The following is a 24,674-nucleotide window of genomic DNA, read 5'->3' as shown; positions in this document are numbered from 1 at the left end:
AGCTTCCTGCAAAATGTCTTGAGAAACAAGATAAATGGCATCTCCTAATGTGTCATCAACTTTATGGTGAATGACAATATCCAAAAAGGGCAGGCAGCCATCTTTTTCTATTTCCATAGTAAATTTGATGCTAGCATGGATGGAATTCAAATGCTCAAGAAATCAATGTAATTCATCCATCACATGTGTACCTCCAGGAGACCATTGGTTTAAAACTTGCTGAGCCCAGTACCTTGTCCTCGAAGTCTTCCATGAATAAAGAAAGTCATAATAAGCTTAAGAATACAAGGTGCAGTACCACCAAGATTTTATGGCCTTCCTAAAGTTCACAAGATGGGCTATCTCTTACTGACCAACATTTTGATAAGAACATTATGGGCTTATTTGAACATGTGCTTATATGTGGCTGCATGCCCAAAATTTAATGGACTATAAAACTATTTGTTCATATTGGTGCTATTCTGCTTTTCTAACTAATTTTTTGATCAATGAAAATAAATTTGGGTTTATTGAGTTCAGATCTTACTAACTTAATGATGAATTTTATTAGTTTGTTTAGCCTCTGGTCACTATAAAGCCTCAATTGGGTTAAGACCAACATAACACCCTACATGATTTGTTTGTTGCTGAACACACAGACCGTGTTCCTTTTAATACCATTTTGTCCTTTCAGTGTACATTTTCTGCTTGGGTTTCTCTTGAAAAAATGCATTCAGAATGTATATTCAGTTCTTCTCAGTGTATTCCACTAGAATTAGAATTATTAATAATTGTTTGCTAGCATACTTTACTGGAATAACAGTACAGCTTATTGTAAATTGTTAAATAATATCATTCATTCAATGCTTTTGTTTATTTTGGACACATTGTAGTTTCAATTATAAAGTAATGGTAAACAGCTCTGTGATCAAAAAATTACAAACACCCAAAGGTACTGAAAATAACACTAATTCAAGAGAGCAATATCCACTTTATTGCTAACTGCAGATTACCTTCTTAGAAAGTGACCTAATTCTCTCAATTAACAACTTCAAATACTTACTACATTGAAGTAGTTTTAATTCATTACATATATCTAATTCTGATCAGCATTATTTTCACCTAACACAATCATCATTATGATTCCATCACATTTCCCTGGAAATATGTTTGTGCAGTGCATACACAGTAAATACAAACACTTTCCTTCATGAAACTTCTTGGAAGATTAAAACTGGGTGCCGGGCAGAAACTTTAACTTGGGACCTTTGCCTTTCCCGGCAATTGCTCTCCTGTCTCTGCTACCCAAGCACAACTCACACCCTGTCCTCACAGCTTTACTTCTGCCAGTACCTAGTCCACTACCTCCCGAAGTTCACAGATCTCCTGCAAGATTAGACTAATTCTTTCTGCACTCTTTATGTGAATGTGCTGTACTGCTGAAAAGAAAGACAAAACACCATCCATGTCACTTTTTTAATAAAAAATAGACATCACTTCACTCTACTGAAAAAAATTCAACTGAATTAACCAAACTGTTTTGGTTACAAGCTTTCTGTAATTTCCAGATTCTTAAGAGGCTTCACTCAAAACTAGCAATTTACTGAATATATCCTTCAATAAGTTATACCACACAAAATTATTTTCATTGTGACAGTATTAATATTAGTAGTGATTTCAATGTATGCCGAAGCCCCGTTAGAACTCCTCAAATGTACTCCTCTCAACGCCAGTTTTAACAATCTGCTTACTTTGAGTTATATTAATACATATAACATTAGCTATACCTGCTCTTCGGTGGAAGCAAGATAGTTGTAGATCAGTGGATAGGATATCTGGTCATTTTGTCGGAAATTTGGTGGCGATTCAACAAATTTATGACTTCCTCCTGTTGATATGTAGCACTGAGATTGTGGTGGCTGGTTAGCAATTGGAAAATGAAGAGATGGCTGTGACAAAGGCTTTCTGTCACTATCTGCACTGACCCTGAAATAAAATGCAAAATTAATTTACTTCAGTAAACAATCAACATTACCTCACTAATTAATTTCTTGTGTCAGATTCACTGAATTACACAAGTAACAAGGATTGTGGATTGTCTTATTTCCAAATTATATTTATTGTACACAGCATGTTCATTTTGATATGACTACCTACTTGGAAGGAGAGTGTAATTAGGGAATGTGTTTATGGTTTTACTTGTCACACATGAACTTTAGTGTCATTTCAGTGTTAGTGTGTGAAAGCAACTGAAAAATTCTATTCATCACATTACAAGTAGCAATGTTTGTTAAAAAATTTTTTGAAGCATAATAATGTTCTATAAATAGGACTCAGTAATTATTGCAGCACAATTTTTTTTCCTTTAAAAATTCCTCTGTAATCAAATTAACACTAAGCTACTAATAGCAAATAAACAGCAGCGACACAGTGAACCTGAGGAGTCAACAGTTTTATTTTATCTTATTTCTTTCAGTGTAGTGTCATCCTTACTAACTTGTGTGATCTAACTTACGCGACACCAACAAACCTGAGAATGCTTTGCGATTGCTAAATATGTATGTAACCTACTTCACCCCCCTATCTCTGTCCATGCCCTCATTCCCCTTCTCTTTGTCATAGCTTCAAAGACAGTATTTCTCTTGCAATTAATAGTACTGATGGCTATATAACAGATCTCTCCATTTGCAGTGAAACAATAATGAAATGTTAGCAATACAAAAAATTTTAAGTTGGCTAACTCTTTTTCAAATTCTAAAGGTGGCAGGGGTAAAATACAGGGAGCGAAAGGCTATTTATAATTTGTACAGAAACCAGATGGCCGTCATAAGAGTCGAGGGGCATGAAAGGGAAGCAGTGGTTGGGAAAGGAGTGAGACAGGGTTGTAGCCTCTCCCCGATGTTATTCAATCTGTATATTGAGCAAGCAGTAAAGGAAACAAAAGAAAAATTTGGAGTAGGTATTAAAATTCATGGAGACGAAGTAAAAACTTTGAGGTTCGCCGATGACATTGTAATTCTGTCAGAGACGGCAAAGGACTTGGAAGAGCAGTTGAATGGAATGGACAGTGTCTTGAAAGGAGGATATAAGATGAACATTAACAAAAGCAAAACGAGAATAATGGAATGTAGTCAAATTAAATCGGGTGATGCTGAGGGAATTAGATTAGGAAATGAGACACTTAAAGTAGTAAAGGAGTTTTGCTATTTAGGAAGTAAAATAACTGATGATGGTCGAAGTAGAGAGGATATAAAATGTAGACTGGCAATGGCAAGGAAAGCGTTTCTGAAGAAGAGAAATTTGTTAACATCGAATATCGATTTATGTATCAGGAAGTCGTTTCTGAAAGTATTTGTTTGGAGTGTAGCCATGTACGGAAGTGAAACATGGACGATAACTAGTTTGGACAAGAAGAGAATAGAAGCTTAGAATAGAAGCTTTCGAAATGTGGTGCTACAGAAGAATACTGAAGATAAGGTGGATAGAGCACGTAACTAATGAGGAGGTATTGAATAGGATTGGGGAGAAGAGAAGTTTGTGGCACAACTTGACTAGAAGAAGGGATCGGTTGGTAGGACATGTTTTGAGGCATCAAGGGATCACAAATTTAGCATTGGAGGGCAGCGTGGAGGGTAAAAATCGTAGAGGGAGACCGAGAGATGAGTACACTAAGCAGATTCAGAAGGATGTAGGTTGCAGTAGGTACTGGGAGATGAAGCAGCTTGCACAGGATAGAGTAGCATGGAGAGCTGCATCAAACCAGTCTCAGGACTGAAGACAACAACAACAACAACAACAACAACAACAACAACAACAACAACTTTGTATATTTTCATTCAGTAATTTGCTTTGGAAAAATGTTGCTGGAGAAGAAGCCAAGCAGTGCAGTTGCCTTAGTCTTGTGGTTATGATACTAGATTGTTGCATGGAGGGTCCTCGAGTTCAAAACTCACTTTAACTGAAAAATTTTATTTTCTATATTCAGTTTGAGTACATTCTAAAAGTATCCACAAATGGCAAGAAGCATTGTACTAGAATGTTCTGTAGCTGTATATATACTGTATGTATTCTGGCCAGAGGCAGTTCGCTCTGTGCTCTTGTATGTACAAGTGCTGAATAAACCTTCGTTGAGTGAAGTTAGTGTTTGTCATTCATCTTCTTACATCTTCCTCTACATGACATTATTCTGGTGGAGACGCTGGGTATCAGAACTTGTTATACCACACATTATCGACAACACAGTGGCTCCCATCAGGCCATTACAGAGCCGCTGTTTAGGTGGCGAGAAACCTGAGTTTGAGCCATATTCAACAGATCGCAATCTATCAAAGACAAGAAGAAGAAGAAGAAGAAGAAGAAGAAGAAGAAGAAGAGGAGGAGGAGGAGGAGGAGGAGGAGGAGGAGGAGGAGGAGGACGTCATGATGGCAGCAATTGTGTGCCACCACAAGACATCCTTCCAGGTTCTCTGGTGATGATGGCCAAATACAAATAAGTGGCCGAAGGTATATGAGCATATAGCCAAATTTAACAAATGGGATGACACCGTGTGTTTGGCTAATGTATTTTTCTACTTGGAGGGCATTGCCAATCAATGGTATGATAACAACGAGAAGTTCACAAGCTGGGAAGTATTCCAGCTGGAACTGCACAAGTATTTCGGCGACACACAATGACAGAAGTGCAAGTCTGAAAATTAATTAATGTGCAGGGCACAGCATCCAGGAAAAACAACAGCATCCTACATTCAAGACATCTTGGGGCTGTGTAAAACAGTGGATCCTCCAATGAAGAAGAAAGGTAAGGTTGCAAATCTCATGAACAGTGTTGCGGAGGACATGTATTGGGCCCTACTCCTGAAGGTGGTTTCGACAGCAGACGACTTCATAAAATGGTGCCAGTATATTGAGACAATGCATCAAAAAAGAATTACATGCGAGAAGTTTGAATGGCTTCCAAATGTCATATCAATGTCTGTGATAGAGGAAGAAACTGATTTCACAACTGTTCTTCGTCAGATAGTGAGACAGGAAGTTCGGAAGGCACTTGGATTGCATGGCGAGCAGGAAACTGAGATGCTTTAAGAGGTCGTAAGGGAGGAAGTGAAAGAGACATTGAACCCATCTCTCATCCTTCAATTCCATTCAAAATGGTAAAAAAAACGAGACCCAGGCAAAGTTACGTTCCTACAATGCCGCATGAGGAACCTGTTTGGGCACCAAGGAAGACTGACGTCTGGCGAACCCAGGATAACCAACTAGTATGTTTCCACTGCAGGTGACCAGGACTTGTGGTGCACCATTGTTGAGAAAGATGGCAGATATTTGATGACTCCCACATCAGAAGACAGCAGATGCTAACTCTGGTATGACGAAGATGAGCAAGAAGAGTGAGCAAGAAGAGTGAGCAAGAAGAGTGAGCAAGAAGAGTGAGCAAGAAGAGTGAGCAAGAAGAGTGAGCAAGAAGAGTGAGCAAGAAGAGTGAGCAAGAAGAGTGAGCAAGAAGAGTGAGCAAGAAGAGTGAGCAAGAAGAGTGAGCAAGAAGAGTGAGCAAGAAGAGTGAGCAAGAAGAGTGAGCAAGAAGAGTGAGCAAGAAGAGTGAGCAAGAAGAGTGAGCAAGAAGAGTGAGCAAGAAGAGTGAGCAAGAAGAGTGAGCAAGAAGAGTGAGCAAGAAGAGTGAGCAAGAAGAGTGAGCAAGAAGAGTGAGCAAGAAGAGTGAGCAAGAAGAGTGAGCAAGAAGAGTGAGCAAGAAGAGTGAGCAAGAAGAGTGAGCAAGAAGAGTGAGCAAGAAGAGTGAGCAAGAAGAGTGAGCAAGAAGAGTGAGCAAGAAGAGTGAGCAAGAAGAGTGAGCAAGAAGAGTGAGCAAGAAGAGTGAGCAAGAAGAGTGAGCAAGAAGAGTGAGCAAGAAGAGTGAGCAAGAAGAGTGAGCAAGAAGAGTGAGCAAGAAGAGTGAGCAAGAAGAGTGAGCAAGAAGAGTGAGCAAGAAGAGTGAGCAAGAAGAGTGAGCAAGAAGAGTGAGCAAGAAGAGTGAGCAAGAAGAGTGAGCAAGAAGAGTGAGCAAGAAGAGTGAGCAAGAAGAGTGAGCAAGAAGAGTGAGCAAGAAGAGTGAGCAAGAAGAGTGAGCAAGAAGAGTGAGCAAGAAGAGTGAGCAAGAAGAGTGAGCAAGAAGATGAGCAAGAAGATGAGCAAGAAGATGAGCAAGAAGATGTGGGTGCAGGACGACATAGGTCACCATTGCCGCAAGCTAGCTGCTGGAGAGGATGCTCCCCAACACGCTGATCACGGTCTCCATCACCGTTTAGAAGCTCTGGCCGATCACATAGCTGCCGCAACAGGGAAAACTAAAAGGGTGTGACCTTGCTTGGAGGTGAGGCCACTGATGAGAAAAATCCTCCAGCGTCTATCACTACAAAAATGACAGGAAACTACATCAATATCATCATGTATGGCTGACCAGCACAAGCTCTTGTGGACTTTAGAACATCATATTCAGTCATTCTGGAGAAGTACTGTCGTCAGATGCAGAAAGCCATATTCGTTAACAACAAAACATGTCTGCTGAAGGTGGCTAATGGGAAATATGTAAAACCTAAAGCAAGATGTGTCATTCATATCTGTATAAGTGGAGATACACAGCCCTTAGAATTCATCGTCTTACAGGAGTGTAGCCATGATGTCATTCTCAGATGGGACTTTTTTAAAGCTTCTCAAGCAATTTTATATTGTGATCACTCGAAGATTATGCTAGATGAGATGAGATACTATGGACAGGAAGATTCGCATCTGCATGTGTGGAGACTACGTGTGCTGGATGAAGTGATCATTCCTGCAGTCAGCACTAGAAAGGTAGCTGTCATGTGTCCTGCCATGCATCAACCCATGGATCTAGTAGTGAACGTAAGAGAAGCATACCACTGAAGAATAACTTGGTCATCCCAGCCTCTGTCATCGCGTTTAAGAACAGATTCAGTGAATTGTGAATAGTTTTAACTGTTGCTGAGAACTGAAGACCCTTCCAAGACACATGTGCATAGAAAATGCTGAGCCATTAATTGCAGAACAGCTGAGTATCATAGAAACCTCCCATGTCGAGTCTGTGGGCGAAATTAGCGCTACCACTACGAGACAAGATCTTCTAGCTCAACTATCACCAGATCTTACTAAGGACAACAGAAGAAGCTACTTGTCATTCTTCAAGAGTTCTCTGAATGCTTCAAACCACAGGTGAAGAGCAAATTAGACAAATCGACGGTGAAGCACCGGATTAGCGCTGGAGACCATCAACCAATAAGCCAGAGAGCATACCATGTGTCAGCAATGGAATATCAAATAATTCATGACGAGGTAGAGGAAATGATGAAGAATGACATCATTCAGCCTTCACAGAACCCATGGTTGTCACCAGTGGTTCTCGTCAGGAAGAAGGATGGCAGTTGGCACTTTTGTGTTGATTACAGGAAACTTAATAAGTAAAACAGACATTTACCCTCTTAGACAAATTGATGATACACTAGATTGTCTGAAGGAGGCTAAGTTTTTCTCAACCATGGACATGTACTCGGGATATTGGCAAATCGAAGAAGATGAGGCTGATTGTGAGAACGCTGCACTCATCACCCCCTGAGGGCCTGTATAAGTTTTAGGTAATGCCGTTTGGTTTGTGTAATGCACCAGCAACTTTTGAACAAATGAGAGATAATCTTCTATGTCACCTGAAGTGGATGATGTGCCTTTGTTATTTAGATGACATTATAGTGTTCTCAGAGAAATTTGATGAACACACAAAAAGACTGAGGGCCGTTCTTAAGTGTCTCCAATAAGCTGGACTGAAACTTAAACCAAGAAAGTATCTCTTTGGGGCAAAAGAAATCAAAATACTTGGGCACTTTGTGTCGAATGAAGATGTGCAGCCAGACCCAGAAAAGGTGAGAGCTGTAACGGAATTTCCTAGTCCTAAAAGTATTAGATGCGAGAAGCTTCCTCGGATTATATTCTTATTACCATCATTTTATCATAGATTTTTGTATCAAAGCCAGGCCAATCCAAGAGTTGTTAAAAGCCGATGCTAAATTTATCTGGGGTGGTGCTCAACAAGATTTTCTTGATGTGCTGCGAAAAGCTCTGATGACTGACCCTGTACTTGGTCTGTATGATGAGAGAGCACCTACAGAACTACGCACAGATGCCCGTGGATATAGGAATGGTGCTGTTCTGGTGCAGATTTCGGATGGAAAAGAGAAGGTTGTAGCCCATGCTTCTAGGACACTTACAAAACTACTACTCAACTACAGAAAGGGAATGTCTTGCTGTGATCTGGGCCATGTGAAAATTTCGACAATTTCTCTATGGAAGGCCATTTGCAGTTGTTACATACACTTTGTTGGTTGAAAGGTCTTAAGGATCCAACAGAACGACTCACCAGTTGGGCACTACGTCTCAAGAGTCTGACATTACCATAGTGTACAAAAGTGGAAGAAAACACCAAGATGCTGACTATCTCTCAAGGAACCCTGTGCAAGACTATCAAGACTTTGATGAAGACAGTCACTGTCTTGCTGCACTCCAGGATCTCTCTGCTGAGAAGAAGGATGATGCCAACATATCTCAAATTGGATTACTTCACAAGAAAAACTTTGATCCATTTGTAATGAGGTGATTCGTAAACACATGCACTTAAATGTTCTACAGCAATTCCTTGACACACTTGAGGCTGAACATTTAGGATTTATTAAGAGATACGACAGGATCCGCAAGAGATTTTTCTGGCCAGGTTTATTTAGGAGTGTTCGTCACGCACTGTCGAGAGTGCCAGAGGTGAAAGGCAGTTCCTCAGACACCACCTGGTCGACTCATACCAATTCCAGCAGCCAAAACACCTTTCCAGCATGTTAGGATTGACCTCCTTGGGCGATTTACAACGTCTGCTACTGGCAATTTTTGTTTGCCCTGATTATCTGACATGCTTTGCCATTACAGAAGCCATGAAAACAGCCGAAGCATTCAAGGTAGCCAAATTCATCATAGAAGACATTGGATTAAAACACAGTGCCGCAAGGTCATTAATTATCGATAGAGGGAAAGTTTTTCAATCAAATCTTGTGACAGACATAAACCGTCGGTGCAACATTATTCATCACATGACAACTGCCTACCATCCGCAAACTAACGGGCTTACTGAACACCTTAATAAGACCTTGGCCAACATGCTATCAACGTTCCTCAATGTTGAGCAGAACAACTGGGATGAGGTGCTTCCTTTCATGATGTTTGTATACAACATCGCCAAACAAGACACCACAGGACTTACGCCATTTTTCCTGGTGGATGGGCGTGAGGCAATGACGATGGACACTGTTTCCATTACATCCTGACGTGGACGATGACTACATCAGCCAGGTATTAACCAGAGCTGAGGAAGCTTGGCAGTTTGCTCCACTCTACTCACTGTAGGCTCACGAAAACGATCGCTGAAGGTATGAAGCGAGCCATCGCCCTGTTGTCTACTAGCCTGGTGACCTCGTCTGGATCTTCACTCCTGTTTGGAAGGTTGGTCTCTATTAGAAGCTCCTCAGGAGCTACTTTGGACCTTATAAGGTTGAAAGACAGTTGTCTGATCTTACTAATAAAGTTGAAGATTTTGACCCCGACACAAGACAACAAAAGATCATGGCTACGGTCCACGTCCTTCGAATGAAGCCCTATAAGGATCCTGCAACCCATGGTAAATTCATAGCTCCAGCGACAGGCAACAAGTGGAAAGGCAATGAAGGATGTAGCGGCAAGGGAAGTTCTAAGCAGATCACCACCAGGGCAAACATCAGTCATTGGGAGTTGGAGGATACAGGACTGGTGACTCGTTCCCGGACTAGGACGACGTCGCACTGAGACGCTGTTCCCTTAAGGAGGGCGCAGTGTTGCAGAAGAAGGTGAGTAGTGCAGTCACTGTAGTCTAGGGGGTTATGATACTAGATTGTTGCATGGAGGGTTGAGAGTTCAAAACTCACCTGAACTGAAAACTTTTAATTTCTGTATTCAGTTTGAGTAAATTCTGTGTCTCCACAAACGGCAAGAAGCATTGTATTGGAATGTTCTGTAGCTGTATATATACCATATGTATTCTGGCTGGAGGCAGTTCGCTCTGCACTCTTGTATGTGCCAAGTGCTGAATGAACTTCCATTAAGTGAAGTTCATGATCATTCTTCTACTTACACCTTCCTCTATGTGACAATATTAAAATTAATGACAAATTATTCATTTTGCTGATTATTATGAGTGAGTTATCAATAAATATGATCCAACATAGGTTCAAGTGGCAACACAAATTGTTATGGATGGACCAGGCATTAAACAGTATCTAACACAGAGAAGAAGTTACGATCTTCCCATGTGATGTGTTAGTGAGCATCGTCCTGATGAAATACAGGTCCATGAGAACTTCTGGGAAGGTTTCACTTCTAATTGTACAGATTCTGTAATGTTATGACCAAATACACACAGCTCAAAATAGTCATCATTACCTATATCTCAGACCATGGCACCACATGTCTGAATGGTATTTTAACATAATTCTGTTGAATTCTTCCCATTTTGTCAGCCTAGGATTAATTGCAAACTCTTGGTGTAATCTAAATCTGTTGTTTCAAACACAAGGCTCTTTGCTCATAATACAAAAAAATTTTCAGATGTAATATAACACACACTTTCAGCTAAAACATAAAATCACTTGATATTACCCACATCTTCTCATACTAGATATTTTTTGTACATTTAATCTGTTAGTTCTCGTTGTACAATTTAAGTTGCTCCTTTCAGTTTCCTATTAATAAATGATCCCAATAATACTAATATTTAAAGAACTCAGAACTATATCTTATTTGCACTGATATTAATTGAAATATCAATGAACCGGATCAAGAACTTTCACCATACTTCAAAAATTCCTATTTTATTTTTGTACTCCACTGATCAAATCAAATCATTTGATATGCATAACAACAACATTGTGGTCAATTTTTGTTTTGGAAATTTTGTAGTGGGTTTTGTTTGTGTGTGGTTTAGCTTTCCTATCCCCATGTCAGTCAGTTTTATTCAGACATTATAATCCACAAACCTTCTTCCATAACATAGCCATTTAGCTTTGTATGGAACCATGATGACTTAGCTTACATAAGACTATTAGCAAAACATATGCACCATTTTAATATCATTTTAGCATGCCTGTATTCGCAAACTGAAAGAGGTATGAAAATAACAACCACACTGTCCTTCCAAATGACTGTAAGAGTCAATAATAAAACTTACAGAAAATCTGATAAAATGCCTCGGCCAATTTTACCCTCTGATGTCAAATTATGTAAAAACAGCTAGCAACTTGAAATTATCCCAGCTGGAGTTACCTCAACTTATTCTGTGCCTGTTTAGTAAGATTTACATCACATTGTAGAGTAACCACATTTATCTGTACACATATGCCATTGGTAGCTGCACCTCCATCAAATCTGACTGCAAAGTGGTTGTCAAAAGTAGGCTTTTGTCAATGATGCAAGCTACACCACATTTGCAGTCCACACACTTTACTTTCACTTAGATGATTAATCTAAGGTTTATGACCTGTATTATTATTATTATTATTATTATTATTATTATTATTATTATTATTATTTATGCAAAGATAATCAGTTGGTTGGTTAGTACATTTGATTGATGTCCTAGAACATAACTGTTTGAGTGTGATACACTGAAATTACACAAAATTTTACACGTGGCAAGTAAATCATCAGGAAATTCCCTAATTAAACTCTCTTTTCCAGTAGGTTATAATATCAAAATGAACATGCTGTAAGTATAACTTGTAAATAGCAAGATTGACAGTCCAATATTATTGTCACAGTTTGGAGAATGCATTGTGAAGATTAACACAGTTCATGGGATTAACTGAAAGTTCACAGTCAATCATCAAAAACTGGCACTGAATTACAGAAGGATCTACTGGGGGCAAAATTCTCTGGTAAAACTCGGCCAATTATACGAGTTGTAAAGAAAAATTAACAGCTGGATGGAAGCCACCTGCTTTGTTCAGTCATTAATTTTGACTTAAAGGGCAACAATATATTGCCAAGATTGTTTCAACTACTGTGCAGACATTTTGCTGGGTAGTCCTTACACATCCTCAATACAATCACAATCTCTCCCAGAATGATTTCCATATTTTTGGGGCCCTATAGTAGATGTTTGTGGCTGTCTATTTGTTTTGGACAAAGGAGTGAATGCCTGGGTGCAATCACAGTTCTCTAGGCAACCAGAAACATTTTTCCATGAAGGAATGGACCATCTTTTCTGACGGTGGGATAAATGTGACTATCTCGACACTCTAAATCTAAGATGAAACAGCATTGTATTGATCTCCACTTTGTCTGATTGAATTTATGACAAAAAATTAGAAGCTTATTATTTTTGCCAGCATTCCTATGCATTATGCTGTTATAATATGGCCACATGAAGCACAGGAAGCCACAAGACCTGCCATCTCACCAGCAGACAGTTATAGTTACTATTAGCCCTTGCCAGGAGGTGCATGCATTCGGCACACATGCGATATGCGTAGCCACCCCTGCCCCAGGTGCTCTGTCATGAAATACGATTGTATACACCATACCTTGGATGCCTGACTGCCCACACATCAGCTGTCTGCAAATCCTTGCCCACTGCTACAAACGAGCAGGCACTTGAGCTGAAACAGCCATTTCTATGCTTTCACTCATTAAACCTACAGTTCCTTGAAGACAGCATCTAAATTTATCACATATGCAGATTATGAATCAGTGTTGGGTGTATTAGAGAAAGAACTACAATTTTGATGGGAATATTACAAAACAATAAGCATATGGAATGAGCACTAATGCAGGAAGGAGCAAAGTAGTAAGACACAGCAAGCATGAAAGTTCCACCAAAATATCAACATAATGATGTATACTGAAACAAGTAAAACCTTAGATGAACTTAAGAAGATGGTGATAGAAAATGGAAGGTGTAAGAAGGAAATAAGAGGTAGAGTATTTGTTATTGGAAAGATCTTTTGAAAAGGTGAAAAGATTGTAGACAGCAAAAAAAATTTAGATACAAATGGGTTTTGCTAATGGTTTTGACTGTAGTGAAGCATTATATGGCAGAGAGCCATGCACAATAAAAAATAAATAATTGAGTAAGTTTTGAAATGATATAGTGGAGAAAAATGCTAAAAATGAAATGGACTGACAGAGTAAGAAATGGAGTAATACTACTAAGAACAGAATTAGTGAAAATAGTGATCCAGGAAAAAAAACCACTTTGGTTGGGACATACTGTGTATTCCAAAAAATTGCCTACAATAAAAAGTCTTGACAACACAGACTGCAAAGAAGAGAGGGAGAGGACGAAGAAGACTCAAAAAGCTGGACGAGAGTACCGTATTTACTCAAATATAAGCCGTACCTGAAAAATGAGACTCGAAATCAAGGGAAAAACAAAAACAAATCCCCAAATCAAAGCCGCACCTGAAATTTGAGACTCAAAATTCAAAGTAGAGAAAAGTTTTAGGCAGCACCTCCAAATTGAAACAAAGTCGGTCCATTGTAATATGAGACACAATTTAGGTCGAATGAATGACGATACAGCTACAGTAGTTTGGTTCGAGTCGTAAGCTTAGCAGTTAACCTTTACCAGGTAGCCATTGCTATGCGTCAGGTGCTCCGTCCGTATTTATACGAGTACCCTTCTTTTTTCACGTGCTTCGTCTGGTTTGAATAGATTGCTTATTTTTCTTTGATCTGATAAGTGATGTTCTCTTCTTTGTTATAGGTGTTTACATCACTCTAAGCTGAAAATGCGTTATTGTACTGTGTCATGCATTGTTTGTCTAATTCTGATAATGTGTGTTTACGACCTGTCGCCGCTCACAGCATGGCCTGCTTTTGTGCATGCTACTACCGCTTACGGAAAAAAGAGAGAGAGAGAGAGAGAGAGAGAGAGAGAGAGAGAGAGAGAGAGAGAGAGAGAGAGAGAGAGAGAGAGAAAAAAGAGAGAGAGAGAAAAAGAGAGAGAGAGAGAGAGAGAGAGAGAGAGAGAGAGAGAGAGAGAGAGAGAGAGAGAGAAATTGTCTCATCAGCAAAACAATGGCAAGAGACTGCTATTTGTTGTTACTTACACTGATGCTTTCTTTGATAATGATCAACAAGAACCAAATAATAGACTGTGAATGATAGAAGATGTTCTGAACGAGAATTTAGCTAAAAATTTTTGCCGTTTGAAAATATTTGCAGATTTCTCTTTTGTTCATTACACTCTGTACAGAAATTAGTGTCATCTTAGATGTCAATTGCTGTGCTTCATTTCTGACTGTATCACTATTATCACTATTAGGCATATGAATAATACGAATATAAACATGACATGATATGTATATTCTTCCGCGTTTGCTGTTGTCTCACACTAGTTTCGTAGTTTATTAGGCAGACATGATTTAAATGAGATAGCAGCAAACACGGAAGAATACATGGCAAAATGTTTATATTCATATTATTCTTATGGTGAAGAGAATACTGCATGTGATTCACAATTCAAAAAAGTTCCTACGAGCAACCATCTCTTCTCACAGGAAGGAAAAAATTCAGAACGAAGAGTTGGCCATATTGACAAACATCCCAAACAGTCTTGCCAGTCAGATTTTCATAGTACATTGAAATGCTGCTACATTCGAAGATGCACAATACAGAATTTTTATTTACTTCGTTGGATAATGTATGAAAATGCAGTGATCGAAACTCGGGGCAGAGAAAAAAAGCTCGTCTTACACCTTCTTTTTAAATTTATTTACTGACTCGGAGGTTTGGCGCCAGCATTTATCTTTGTGTCTGTAAAGCATGCCTGTGTAACGCTACATATATTCGACGGCAGAAGGTAGTTGTAGCAGCACTTACCAACATTTTTCGGAATTTCCGCTTACTTTGCACTCGATTCTAAGCCGCAGGCGGTTTCTTGGATTACAAAAACCGGAAAAAAAGTGCGCCTTAGATTCGAGTAAATACAGTAAATGTGAACAAAGTTAACAGCTGATTAGGTAAGAGGCAAAAGGCACAGGAAAACTAAGAATGTCCAGTTATTACCTTTTGTAAGACAAAAGATACATAAGAAGACAAGTTTCTGTTAACAAATTACGCACTGTCACTGACAATCCTAGAAATGTTTGAAATATGGTTAATATGCATTCTATATTTACTAGTGAACCCAGAAATGTTTTAAAATTGCTAAATATGTATGGGGATTGGATGTACATCCTGCTCTCCTTCTTCCCTTCCTCTTTGACGATCTCTGTCTCCCCTCTCCTTCACCTTGATCCTCATTTATTGTGAATGTAAACAAAAACTTGTTGGGGGAATTGAAGTTGCTTAAAACAAATGGGTTAATCAGGTGGGATCATTGGTATATGGGGTATGAGAGAGACCTCTCTAGCTGTTGCATCTTTGAGAATAGTAGGTTCAATGACAATATGTCACATACTTTTACCATTTGAATGGGTAGGATTAGGAAGTTTTGGATGATTCAGATTCCATAGCAGTATTCTAATCGTAAGCCGATACGCTATAAAACATAACTATCCTGTTTTCTGTTGCAACCAAGTGCAAAGAAGAGATCAAAATAGTGCATTGTCATTTACACAACTTTTTCTATATGACTGCAAGAAAGAAAACAAAACCATACATTTCCATACCAAACTGTTTAAAAAATATACAGCTGAAGCCCATCTGAATGATTATTAGATTACTGTATAAAAATTTGAAGTAAATCAATCACAAACTGCAATTTTTTGTAATAACATTAAACAATGTCCTTTCTTTATATAGCTGCTCAAATATTAAATTACAGTATTTACAAATACTCATTCCACTTCCTAACATCACACACAACCAGATATATAAACAAAATATGTAGAGCAAAAATTAAATAAATAGCCCTGAATGTACTGGTTACCGAAATGTATCTGGTGCTTACAATTTTTCATAGGTTGCACAGGTAAGGTTGGGACAGCAAGATTACTGTTGGATTATGTTTTAGTGGGGTATATTAGATTAGATTAGTTTTTCGTTTCATATATCCATGCTGAGGAGATCCTCGTGTAAGTGGAACATGTTGCCCTTTTTTTTTATTTTAAATGGAGTAGAAGGAGTTGGCCACTAGTAAGTCTTTCAGGCACCTTTTAAATTGATCTTTATTTGTAACTAAATCTTTTATGTTTGCCACAAATTGTGAAGATAAGTGTTCCTAAGTAGTGGACCCCTTTGTTGAACTAAAGTAAGTGCTTTTAAGTCTTTGTGCAGATCATTTTTGTTCCTGGTTTTGTATGTATGAACTGAGCTGTTTGTTGGAAAAAGATATATATTATTTAGGACAAATTCCATTGTTGTTGTTGTGGTCTTCAGTCCTGAGACTGGTTTGATGCAGCTCTCCATGCTACTCTATCCTGTGCAAGCTGCTTCATCTCCCAGAACCCACTGCAACCCACATCCTTCTGAATCTGCTTAGTGTATTCATCTCTTGGTCTCCCTCTACGATTTTTACCCTCCACGCTGCGCTCCAATACTAAATTGGTGATAACTTGATACCACAGAACATGTCCTACCAACCAATCCCTTCTTCTAATCAAGTTGCGCCACAAACTTCTCTTCTCCCCAATCCTATTCAATACCTCCTCATTAGTTACGTGATCCATCCACCTTATCTTCAGCATTCTTCTGTAGCACCACATTTCGAAAGCTTCTATTCTCTTCTTGTCCAAACTAGTTATCGTCCATGTTTCACTTCCATACATGGCTACACTCCAAACAAATACTTTCAGAAACGACTTCCTGATACATAAATCTATATTCGATGTTAACAAATTTCTCTTCTTCAGAAACGCTTTCATTGCCATTGCCAATCTGCTATTTAGGAAGTAAAATAACTGATGATGGTCGAAGTAGAGAGGATATAAAATGTAAACCTCCTTTACTACTTTAAGTGTTTCATTTCCTAATCTAATTCCCTCAGCATCACCCGATTTAATTTGACTACATTCCATTATCCTCGTTTTGCTTCTGTTGATGTTCATCTTATATCCTCCTTTCAAGACACTGTCCATTCCATTCAACTGCTCTTCCAAGTCCTTTGCCGTCTCTGACAGAATTACAATGTCATCGGCGAACCTCAAAGTTTTTACTTCTTTTCCATGGATTTTAATACCTACTCTGAATTTTTCTTTTGTTTCATGCTTTGCAATCTGCACGTTTACACTTTCAGCTAAACAGTGTTGTTTTTTTTTCAAGCGGAAGTGGAATACTTAGGCTACTAGATTAGCAAAGATGGCATTTGCCCTTCAGGTTGTAATGTCACAGCCTTTGAAGCCCTTCCTCATACCAAGGACTTATTTTAACTCCAGGTGTTTTTGGTCAAGATTAGTTATTACTTAAAGTTCTTGCCCCAGGCTGCCTCCATTGATGCATCAGCATACAAAATTGGTGCCATCCTCAGACATCAGGATGCCGATGGCTCTGAACAGCCCATTGCTTACGCCTCTAAGACGTTGACCAAAGCACAATAGAACTACTCCCAGATTGAAAAGGAGGCCCTAGCAACCGTTTTTGATATCCAAAAATCTCACACTTATCTTTTTGGGGCAAAGTTCACCCTCCTGACTGACCATAAACCCTTGGTTACGCTTTTCACTCTCACCTTCCAGAGTGGACGGTTCAACGTTTCCAGCACTGGGTGTTGTTTTTACAAAATTATGCTTACACGATCCAGTATAAGCCCACTGCCCAACATGCTAATGCGGATGCTTTGTCACATCTCCCTGCAGGCCCTGATCCTGCTTTTGATCAACAAGACGTTCTCTGCTTTCCCACTGACTCCACCCGCCAGGATGCACTGGACAGTCTGCCTCTCATGGCTGCTCACATTGCCGCAGCTACCTGCCGCAACCTTATCTTGCAGCAGGTTCTCCACTACATGGTCCACGGGTGACCCTTCTATGTTACACGTTGGATGCTGTCCAATATCAGGCCCTGGCGCCACCTGTCCCACAGGCTCTCCATCATCAATGATGTCCTCCTGTTGGACACTGAGTCGGATGCCCATCGAGTGGTCATCCTTCCAGATTTGCGGATTCGGGTGCTCAGCTTGTTGCACTGTGGGCACTGGGGTATGTCCCATATGAAAGTTTTGGCTCACCAGCATGTGTATTAACCTGGCATCAATGGTGATATTGACCGCCTGGTCCGCTGGTGCACTGTCTGTGTGCGTGCATCACCAGGCAAGTCCCCCTCAGTCGTTTGCACCCTGGCCTGTGCCACCCCGGCCCTGGAATCACATCGATATTGATTTTGCAGGCCCGTTTTTGGGGTCCATATGGTTACTTATGCCTACTCCAAATACCCATGTCATCCGCATGGCATCCACCACCGTGGAGACTATATTCACGGCCCTGGCCCAGGTTCTCGCCATTGAGGGCCTGCCACACATGTGGTCTCTGATAATGGCGTCATCCTTCCACGACTTCTGTGAGGCCAATGGTATCAAACATATCTGTAGCCCTCCTTTCCACCCTTTGTCGAATGGCACAGCGGAGAGGCTTGTCCGCACTTTCAAACAACAGTTGACAAAGGCAGTCAACACATCTCCAACCACGTCAGCCCTCACCCTCTTTTTGGGCACCTATCACACTATGCCAATTGACGGACGCAGTCCGGCAGAGCTCCTTCATGGGCAACAGCCACGGACCCTGCTCTATTTGCTGATGCCATCCCCCTTCTGCCCCCACTCCCACCCCTCACAGCATTATGCACCCGCCACACTCATGTGGGCCTGCAAGTATGGGCGCAAGGTGGGTTGGACACCCACCACAGTCGTCGCTGCCCATGGGCAGCGTGTGACATTTGTGCAGATGTTGAAAGGGTTGGAGTGCTGCTAACATAATCAGCTCCACCCTCATGCCCCCACAGGACTGATGCTGCCGCCTCCTCTCCTACCTCCTTCAGGTACGGATGTGGACCTCGAGGCGCCGTCCCTGCCCCCAGTTGTCATCTCACCGCGGGCCTGCTGCCGACCTTCCCCGCCCCCAGGTGGATCGGCAGCTCCCTTCCCTGCCCTGGACTCTGGGCCAGTTGTCATGGATACCTCAGGTGCCCCTTCCTCCCCACCAACGGTGGTTGATGAGCTTGGCTCTTCTTCCCACTGCCGCCCACCTCGTCACCGCCCAGGGCGTTTTTGCCCCTACATGCAAGTATCGGATGGAGGGGGGGGGGGGGGGGGAGGTCTGGTACCGCACGCTGCAGAATTTGAATCCATGCCAGATGGTATGCAGGTTGAAGACCCCTAGAGTCTCAGTGCCATCGCGCCATAAGCCATGGCGGTGCGCACCTCGTGGCCAAATTTAGTGAGAGGACATAACAGTGGAACACGTGGTACCAGCGGCCAATAGCAGCATCCCCAAACATGTATTTAAGCACTTGCCTCTCGCTCAGCCAGCCAGTCTAATCTTGCGTGCATCTCTCGACATATCGTCTTGCCTTAAACAGCATATGCCCTTTCTTGTTCTGTGTACGAGTAGACGTGGTTTTCTTGTGATTCTGCTGTTTCGATCTTCTTCTTGTTCGTTAGGTACTTCATTGGTCGTGTCCATCCTTCTCCGTTTATGTTATTCACGGGCCGCCTCGTGGGTCCCACCGCGTTTTCTGTCACGTCACCCAGCGACTGTTCTGGCCGCAGTTACAGCTACTACTTGACTAATTGAAAAATGTAACTGAGAAACAAAATTAGGTTGTAGTTGGAAAATGGTTCTTCACTGAAAAATACATACCTTTAAATCCTTTTGACAAAAAATATTTTCCTGCACGAAGTCATCTTAAGTGTACAATGTACTTCCTTATGCCAGTCTGCTGAGAAAGTTTTCAAAGTAGAGTTTGTCTCCTTTTGAAAAATACTATGCTACTTTAAAATGAAATTCGTGATTTACTGCCATTACTTGTAAATATTACATACACATTTTACTTTAGGTTGATTGATTGATTTGGGGGGAGGAACCGAACAGTGAGGTAATTGGTCCCATTGGATGAGAGAAGGATGGGGATGGGAATCTGCCATGCCCTTTCAAAGGAACCATCACAGCATTTGGGTGATTTTATTAGGCACTCTTCTCGTTTTGTGTCATGTACACGTACACACAAAGATTTGTAAATGTAATTTAATGCAATTTGCAATGCTTTGTTGACCAACAGTGAAGGACCTTTATTTTCTGAATTCTTTTTTTCTTCATGGACACACTATTCTACCCACTCACTGGACACTCCAGTGAGTGGGTAGAATAGAATGGGGATGAGAGCAGATTACATTTCCCACATGAATAGGGCAGCCAGAGGAACCACGGATAGAAGTGCCATTGCATCGTGAGGACATGTGGCCGAACCTGAGATAACGGAAGCAATACATGGGAACTGAAGTGTACAGTTTCACATTGCTTCTGTATACCATTACCTTGACGTTCTTAGGTAGGGTACCAGGATGAAAGCACAAGTGTCTACACAATGGTCCTTAAGGCCTCTCTGGACATGCCAGATGAAAGAATGGCACACTGTTCCAGATTAACCCTAATTTCATCATCGGACTGCAGGGGAAGGTCCTTATTGAAAACTTCAATGTGTGTCGTATCAAGTGACTTTTGAGGAATAATAGTCATAGGGGTGTCTCCTAGATGGTTGAAGGCAAGGAGGAAGGCCAACTGTCTGGCAAAAGATCGCATCTTGCTTAACAACTCAACTTCACTGAACTTGTCCTCAACATGTTCCACAAAGAAAAGGGGTTTTGTGGTGGTAAAAGTCTCCGCATCAGTCCTGGAACAGCCCAGGAACCATGGAAAGCTTTTGCCCCAACCCCGGAAGGGCCTGATGCCCTCCCTGCGGGTGAGGCAAGGAGGGTAAGCTGGGAAGTCAGAAACAGGAACTGAGACAGAACTATTTTTAGGAAGACACGCGGGCAAAGAAGAATGGTAAAGAGGGTTTAACATGTTTCATGTTCCAAACATGCAACCTGGTACCACCCACTCTGAACAGGGGCTCGCCTTGTGGATGCCCCCCACCCACAGCAATGGCCGTCTGGCAAGACAGTCACAGCCGGGAGTTCCTATGCCCCATAAAGATAGGCAATCACTCCTAGGCTTGCACAAGGCATTCACAGAACAGCAGTGTGATCCCTGTGGTGCCAGGGACTTAGTCAGATGGGTACATAACAGCCCCACCACATGGACTGGCTACCGAGCTGGTGATCTAGCAAGGAGGCGAAAGGGCTATGGCAGGGAGGAAGGGGAAGGGGAAAAAAGAGAGAGGAAGAGGAGGAAGGGGAAGGGGAAAAAAGAGAGAGGAAGAGGAGGGGGGGGGGGGAAGAAGAAACTATGCCACAGACACTAGGGAGGGAGTTCTTCCCCATCTAGCTCACACTATAGATTTCAAATGGACAGAGGGAAGTCAGGATGAGAGGAACAAAAGAAAAACCAAAAAGGAGGAGGAAAAGAAAACCATAAAGGACAAGGAAAAGCAAACCAAACACAACTGCAAGACAAAATTGCACCAGGAGGATAGTTGGGACAACATGAAGAACAACACTAAGACATGGAAAGGAAGGGGCAAATGGAAAGGATAAGTACAGTGAAGGAGAAGAAGAAATAAGGGGAAAATAAAGCAGCCTAGAAAGAAAAAAGACTGCAATCGATCAGGAACCCGCGCATGCCACACACATACCCACAAAAGAGTTGTGGGCTCCCTGGAGAGGGAGGAGGGGGGGGGGGGGGAGGAGGAAGGAGGGGAGGGGGCACCTGCCAAGACAACAATGAGCAGCAACAACTCTGCATAACTGCTAATTGTTGCCACTTCATTGTTTATTTACATATGTTCAGAAGAGAAATTACATAAGTGTCATATGTACTACTGTCATTCTAGGTATTTCAAATGAAATACACAAAAAATATAAATATTTTCTAAATCATAATATATCAGTGTAAATAATATATCAGTGTATCATAATATATCAGTGTAAAGATGAGAAAAACGTAGAAAAAGGCATATGATTTCATGAACAAAATAGAAACACTGGATATCATATTAATAGAAAAGTATGACTACGGTCATTTGGACCAATTCCACCATTCTGCTCTTAAACAAGAAGAGCATAGGCGTATATCTGATGACGAGACAACAACAGATATATAACAGAAATGAGATTGTTCACACAGGAATCTTAGGACACACAGCTTTCAGACATAAGTCACATTTCTGTCTTCCATTTAAAGATGACGATGCCAACTTTTAGATTACTGACCACTAACATTGCCTAAAACAAGGACACAATGTCCACAACTAAACTCAGAAAGTCCTAAAAATAAACCTAAGGCAGCAAGATAATTTCATTACACAGGGAAACAAATGATAAAAGTGCATCTATGTTGGTTCTTAAAGAAAACTGTTTACAGACAATATTAAATAAACAGAAGGCTTACACAACTGAGCTGATGGGTCTTCTGTAACAGTAGCTAGAAAATGTTAATGCTGATGCACCAGCTGTCTGCATGTCATTGTGAAGATTCCAAAGCATTTCCAAAGGCCTCACGTATGTTCGTTCTTCAGGTGGCATTTGTGTAGAAGGCGGCAGAGGTTGATGGAAGATAGATGACTGCATTCTTGCTTGAGAATACACTGGCCCCAGTAGTGCTGGTGACATGATAGTCGCATTCCAATAGTGGTTTGCCGATTCCTGGAATTTTGAAATTTATATTTCTTAGACACATGGAAAAGATCTGAATTTTGTTATACAAAAGCACAGAATAAATTTAGTGAACACCACACACACACACACACACACACACACACACACACACACACACACACACACACACACACACACACACACACACAATCTTTCACAATTAAAAATGTTTTAAAAATATATCAAACTGTTCTTAGATTTCGCAAGTACACATGTCCAGACAATGAACAAAATAGCAGAAGATTGTCAATGTACATTCTAAATGCACCCTTACCCTGCAATCTGAAATTTTTTCAGGTGTAGCACATTTCACTTATTGCATCTATATTTCCATTTCAAACTTCCAGACCAGATATCAAAACAACTATTATCCTTAATATTTTGTAACTACAGTCCATGCACAGGTGTATTTTTGGGTCATTCCATGGCTAAAGGTCTAACATTTGTACAGTTTTGTATTAACATGAAAACTAAAGAAGATAGATCTGGTTGAGACACCATATACATTGAAGATTTGTTTGTGCAAGCTGTGTTGATTTGTCACTGAACAAAGGAACAGAAAGTGTTACAGATGTAACAAAACCTTCACTTTTTATGGAATGACCCATTTGACAATTAGTATCTAGACTGTCTTAGCATACAGAAGTATAGAAATATACTTCAAAGTATAACAATCATCATAATTCTATTCATGTAAAAACATTAATTTTTCTTTCCTAACTAAAAACACAACTATGTTAAATTGTCCCATATTTTGTATAACTTACTTCATCACTACTGAATGGTGAAGGTGACATGAAACCAGAATCAGGTGACATCTTTGTTTCTACTGGTTGAGGAAACCATATGTTTGCTTGCATTATACTGTGCTTGGTCTCATGCTCAGTATCTTGTGATATATCTGCAGTCTGTGGTTTTGAATTATTGATACCATCATCCTCCTGGAAACATTTTTTAAATGATCATAAAAATTTTTATTACTGCAATCAAGAGAAAGTAATCACTGTTAAAAATAAACTTTTGCCTACTGATCTATATGACTATATGAATACAAGTTATCTGTAGTAACCAATTAATACTTGAAACCAACCCAAGTAACAGAAATATGGCTTTATTCATAACCTCTAAACAATAACAGAAATAAGCCTCTTGTGACTCCACACATAACAAGTCAAAAGAATCATCAGAAGGTGCCACATAAGTGATACACAGAACAATGGTGTGAGTAGTACAAACTAAAAGGACATACTGAGAGAGTCATGCTGCTCTAAGTGTAAATATGCACGAGTCACCAGTAGACAGCAAATCAGAGCAGAGACTGTACTGTGTGCTTGCTTCCTGCAGGTGGCCTCTAGTGGCCAGCCTGCACTGATACAGTTGGCTGCTGATTTAAGTGCACATACATGGTGACAAAACACTCATCGCACTCGCAATCACATGCATTAGTATCAGGATACAGCACGTCTCTCCCTCGCACAAAGAGAGCACCGAAGCAATGGAGGAGATGACGGCAGTCTGACGAGAGACAAATCCATTGGATCTGGAAAAGCGGCAACAGTGCTAACAGCAGGGGTGGGACAGTGTGCCAGGCGGGCACCCGAGCATAGTTGGTTTGTGGGGGTTAAAGGGACCAGACTGCTACGGTCATCGGTCCCTTTTTCCAAATACTAAAAACACCCACAGAGAATAAAAACGATCAACAGATGATAAGACAGACGGCACAGATCAAGAGAAACGTAGACAAAGACCAGACAAGATGCACTAAAATCACGCAGAGTGGTTGGCCGACCATACAAACAAAAAACAAAAGCCAACCACCGAGAAACACATGAAAAAAAAAAAGACAGACAAATCGTAGGCCATAGGCCAGAATCAA

The 24,674-nt window shown here is 40.7% G+C and overlaps 1 protein-coding gene across 2 annotated transcripts in view; it reads right to left on the bottom strand.

The window, feature by feature from the left end:
• The window catches only part of LOC126273558 (uncharacterized), a 247,682-nt gene that overhangs the window by 75,821 nt on the left and 147,187 nt on the right, over positions 1 to 24,674 (bottom strand). For both annotated transcript variants that reach the window (XM_049977043.1, XM_049977044.1), the window contains 3 exons: positions 23,566 to 23,739; positions 22,533 to 22,786; positions 1,767 to 1,965 (listed from right to left, as the gene is read on the bottom strand). In XM_049977043.1, the coding sequence (XP_049833000.1) occupies positions 1,767 to 1,965; positions 22,533 to 22,786; positions 23,566 to 23,739 (627 nt within the window). The remainder of the gene's footprint in view (positions 1 to 1,766; positions 1,966 to 22,532; positions 22,787 to 23,565; positions 23,740 to 24,674) is intronic.

Source organism: Schistocerca gregaria, chromosome 1 (assembly GCF_023897955.1).
Source record: "Schistocerca gregaria isolate iqSchGreg1 chromosome 1, iqSchGreg1.2, whole genome shotgun sequence".
In the NCBI taxonomy this organism is placed as follows: Eukaryota; Metazoa; Arthropoda; class Insecta; order Orthoptera; family Acrididae; genus Schistocerca; species Schistocerca gregaria.
This window is presented reverse-complemented; position numbering and strand designations above follow the sequence as displayed.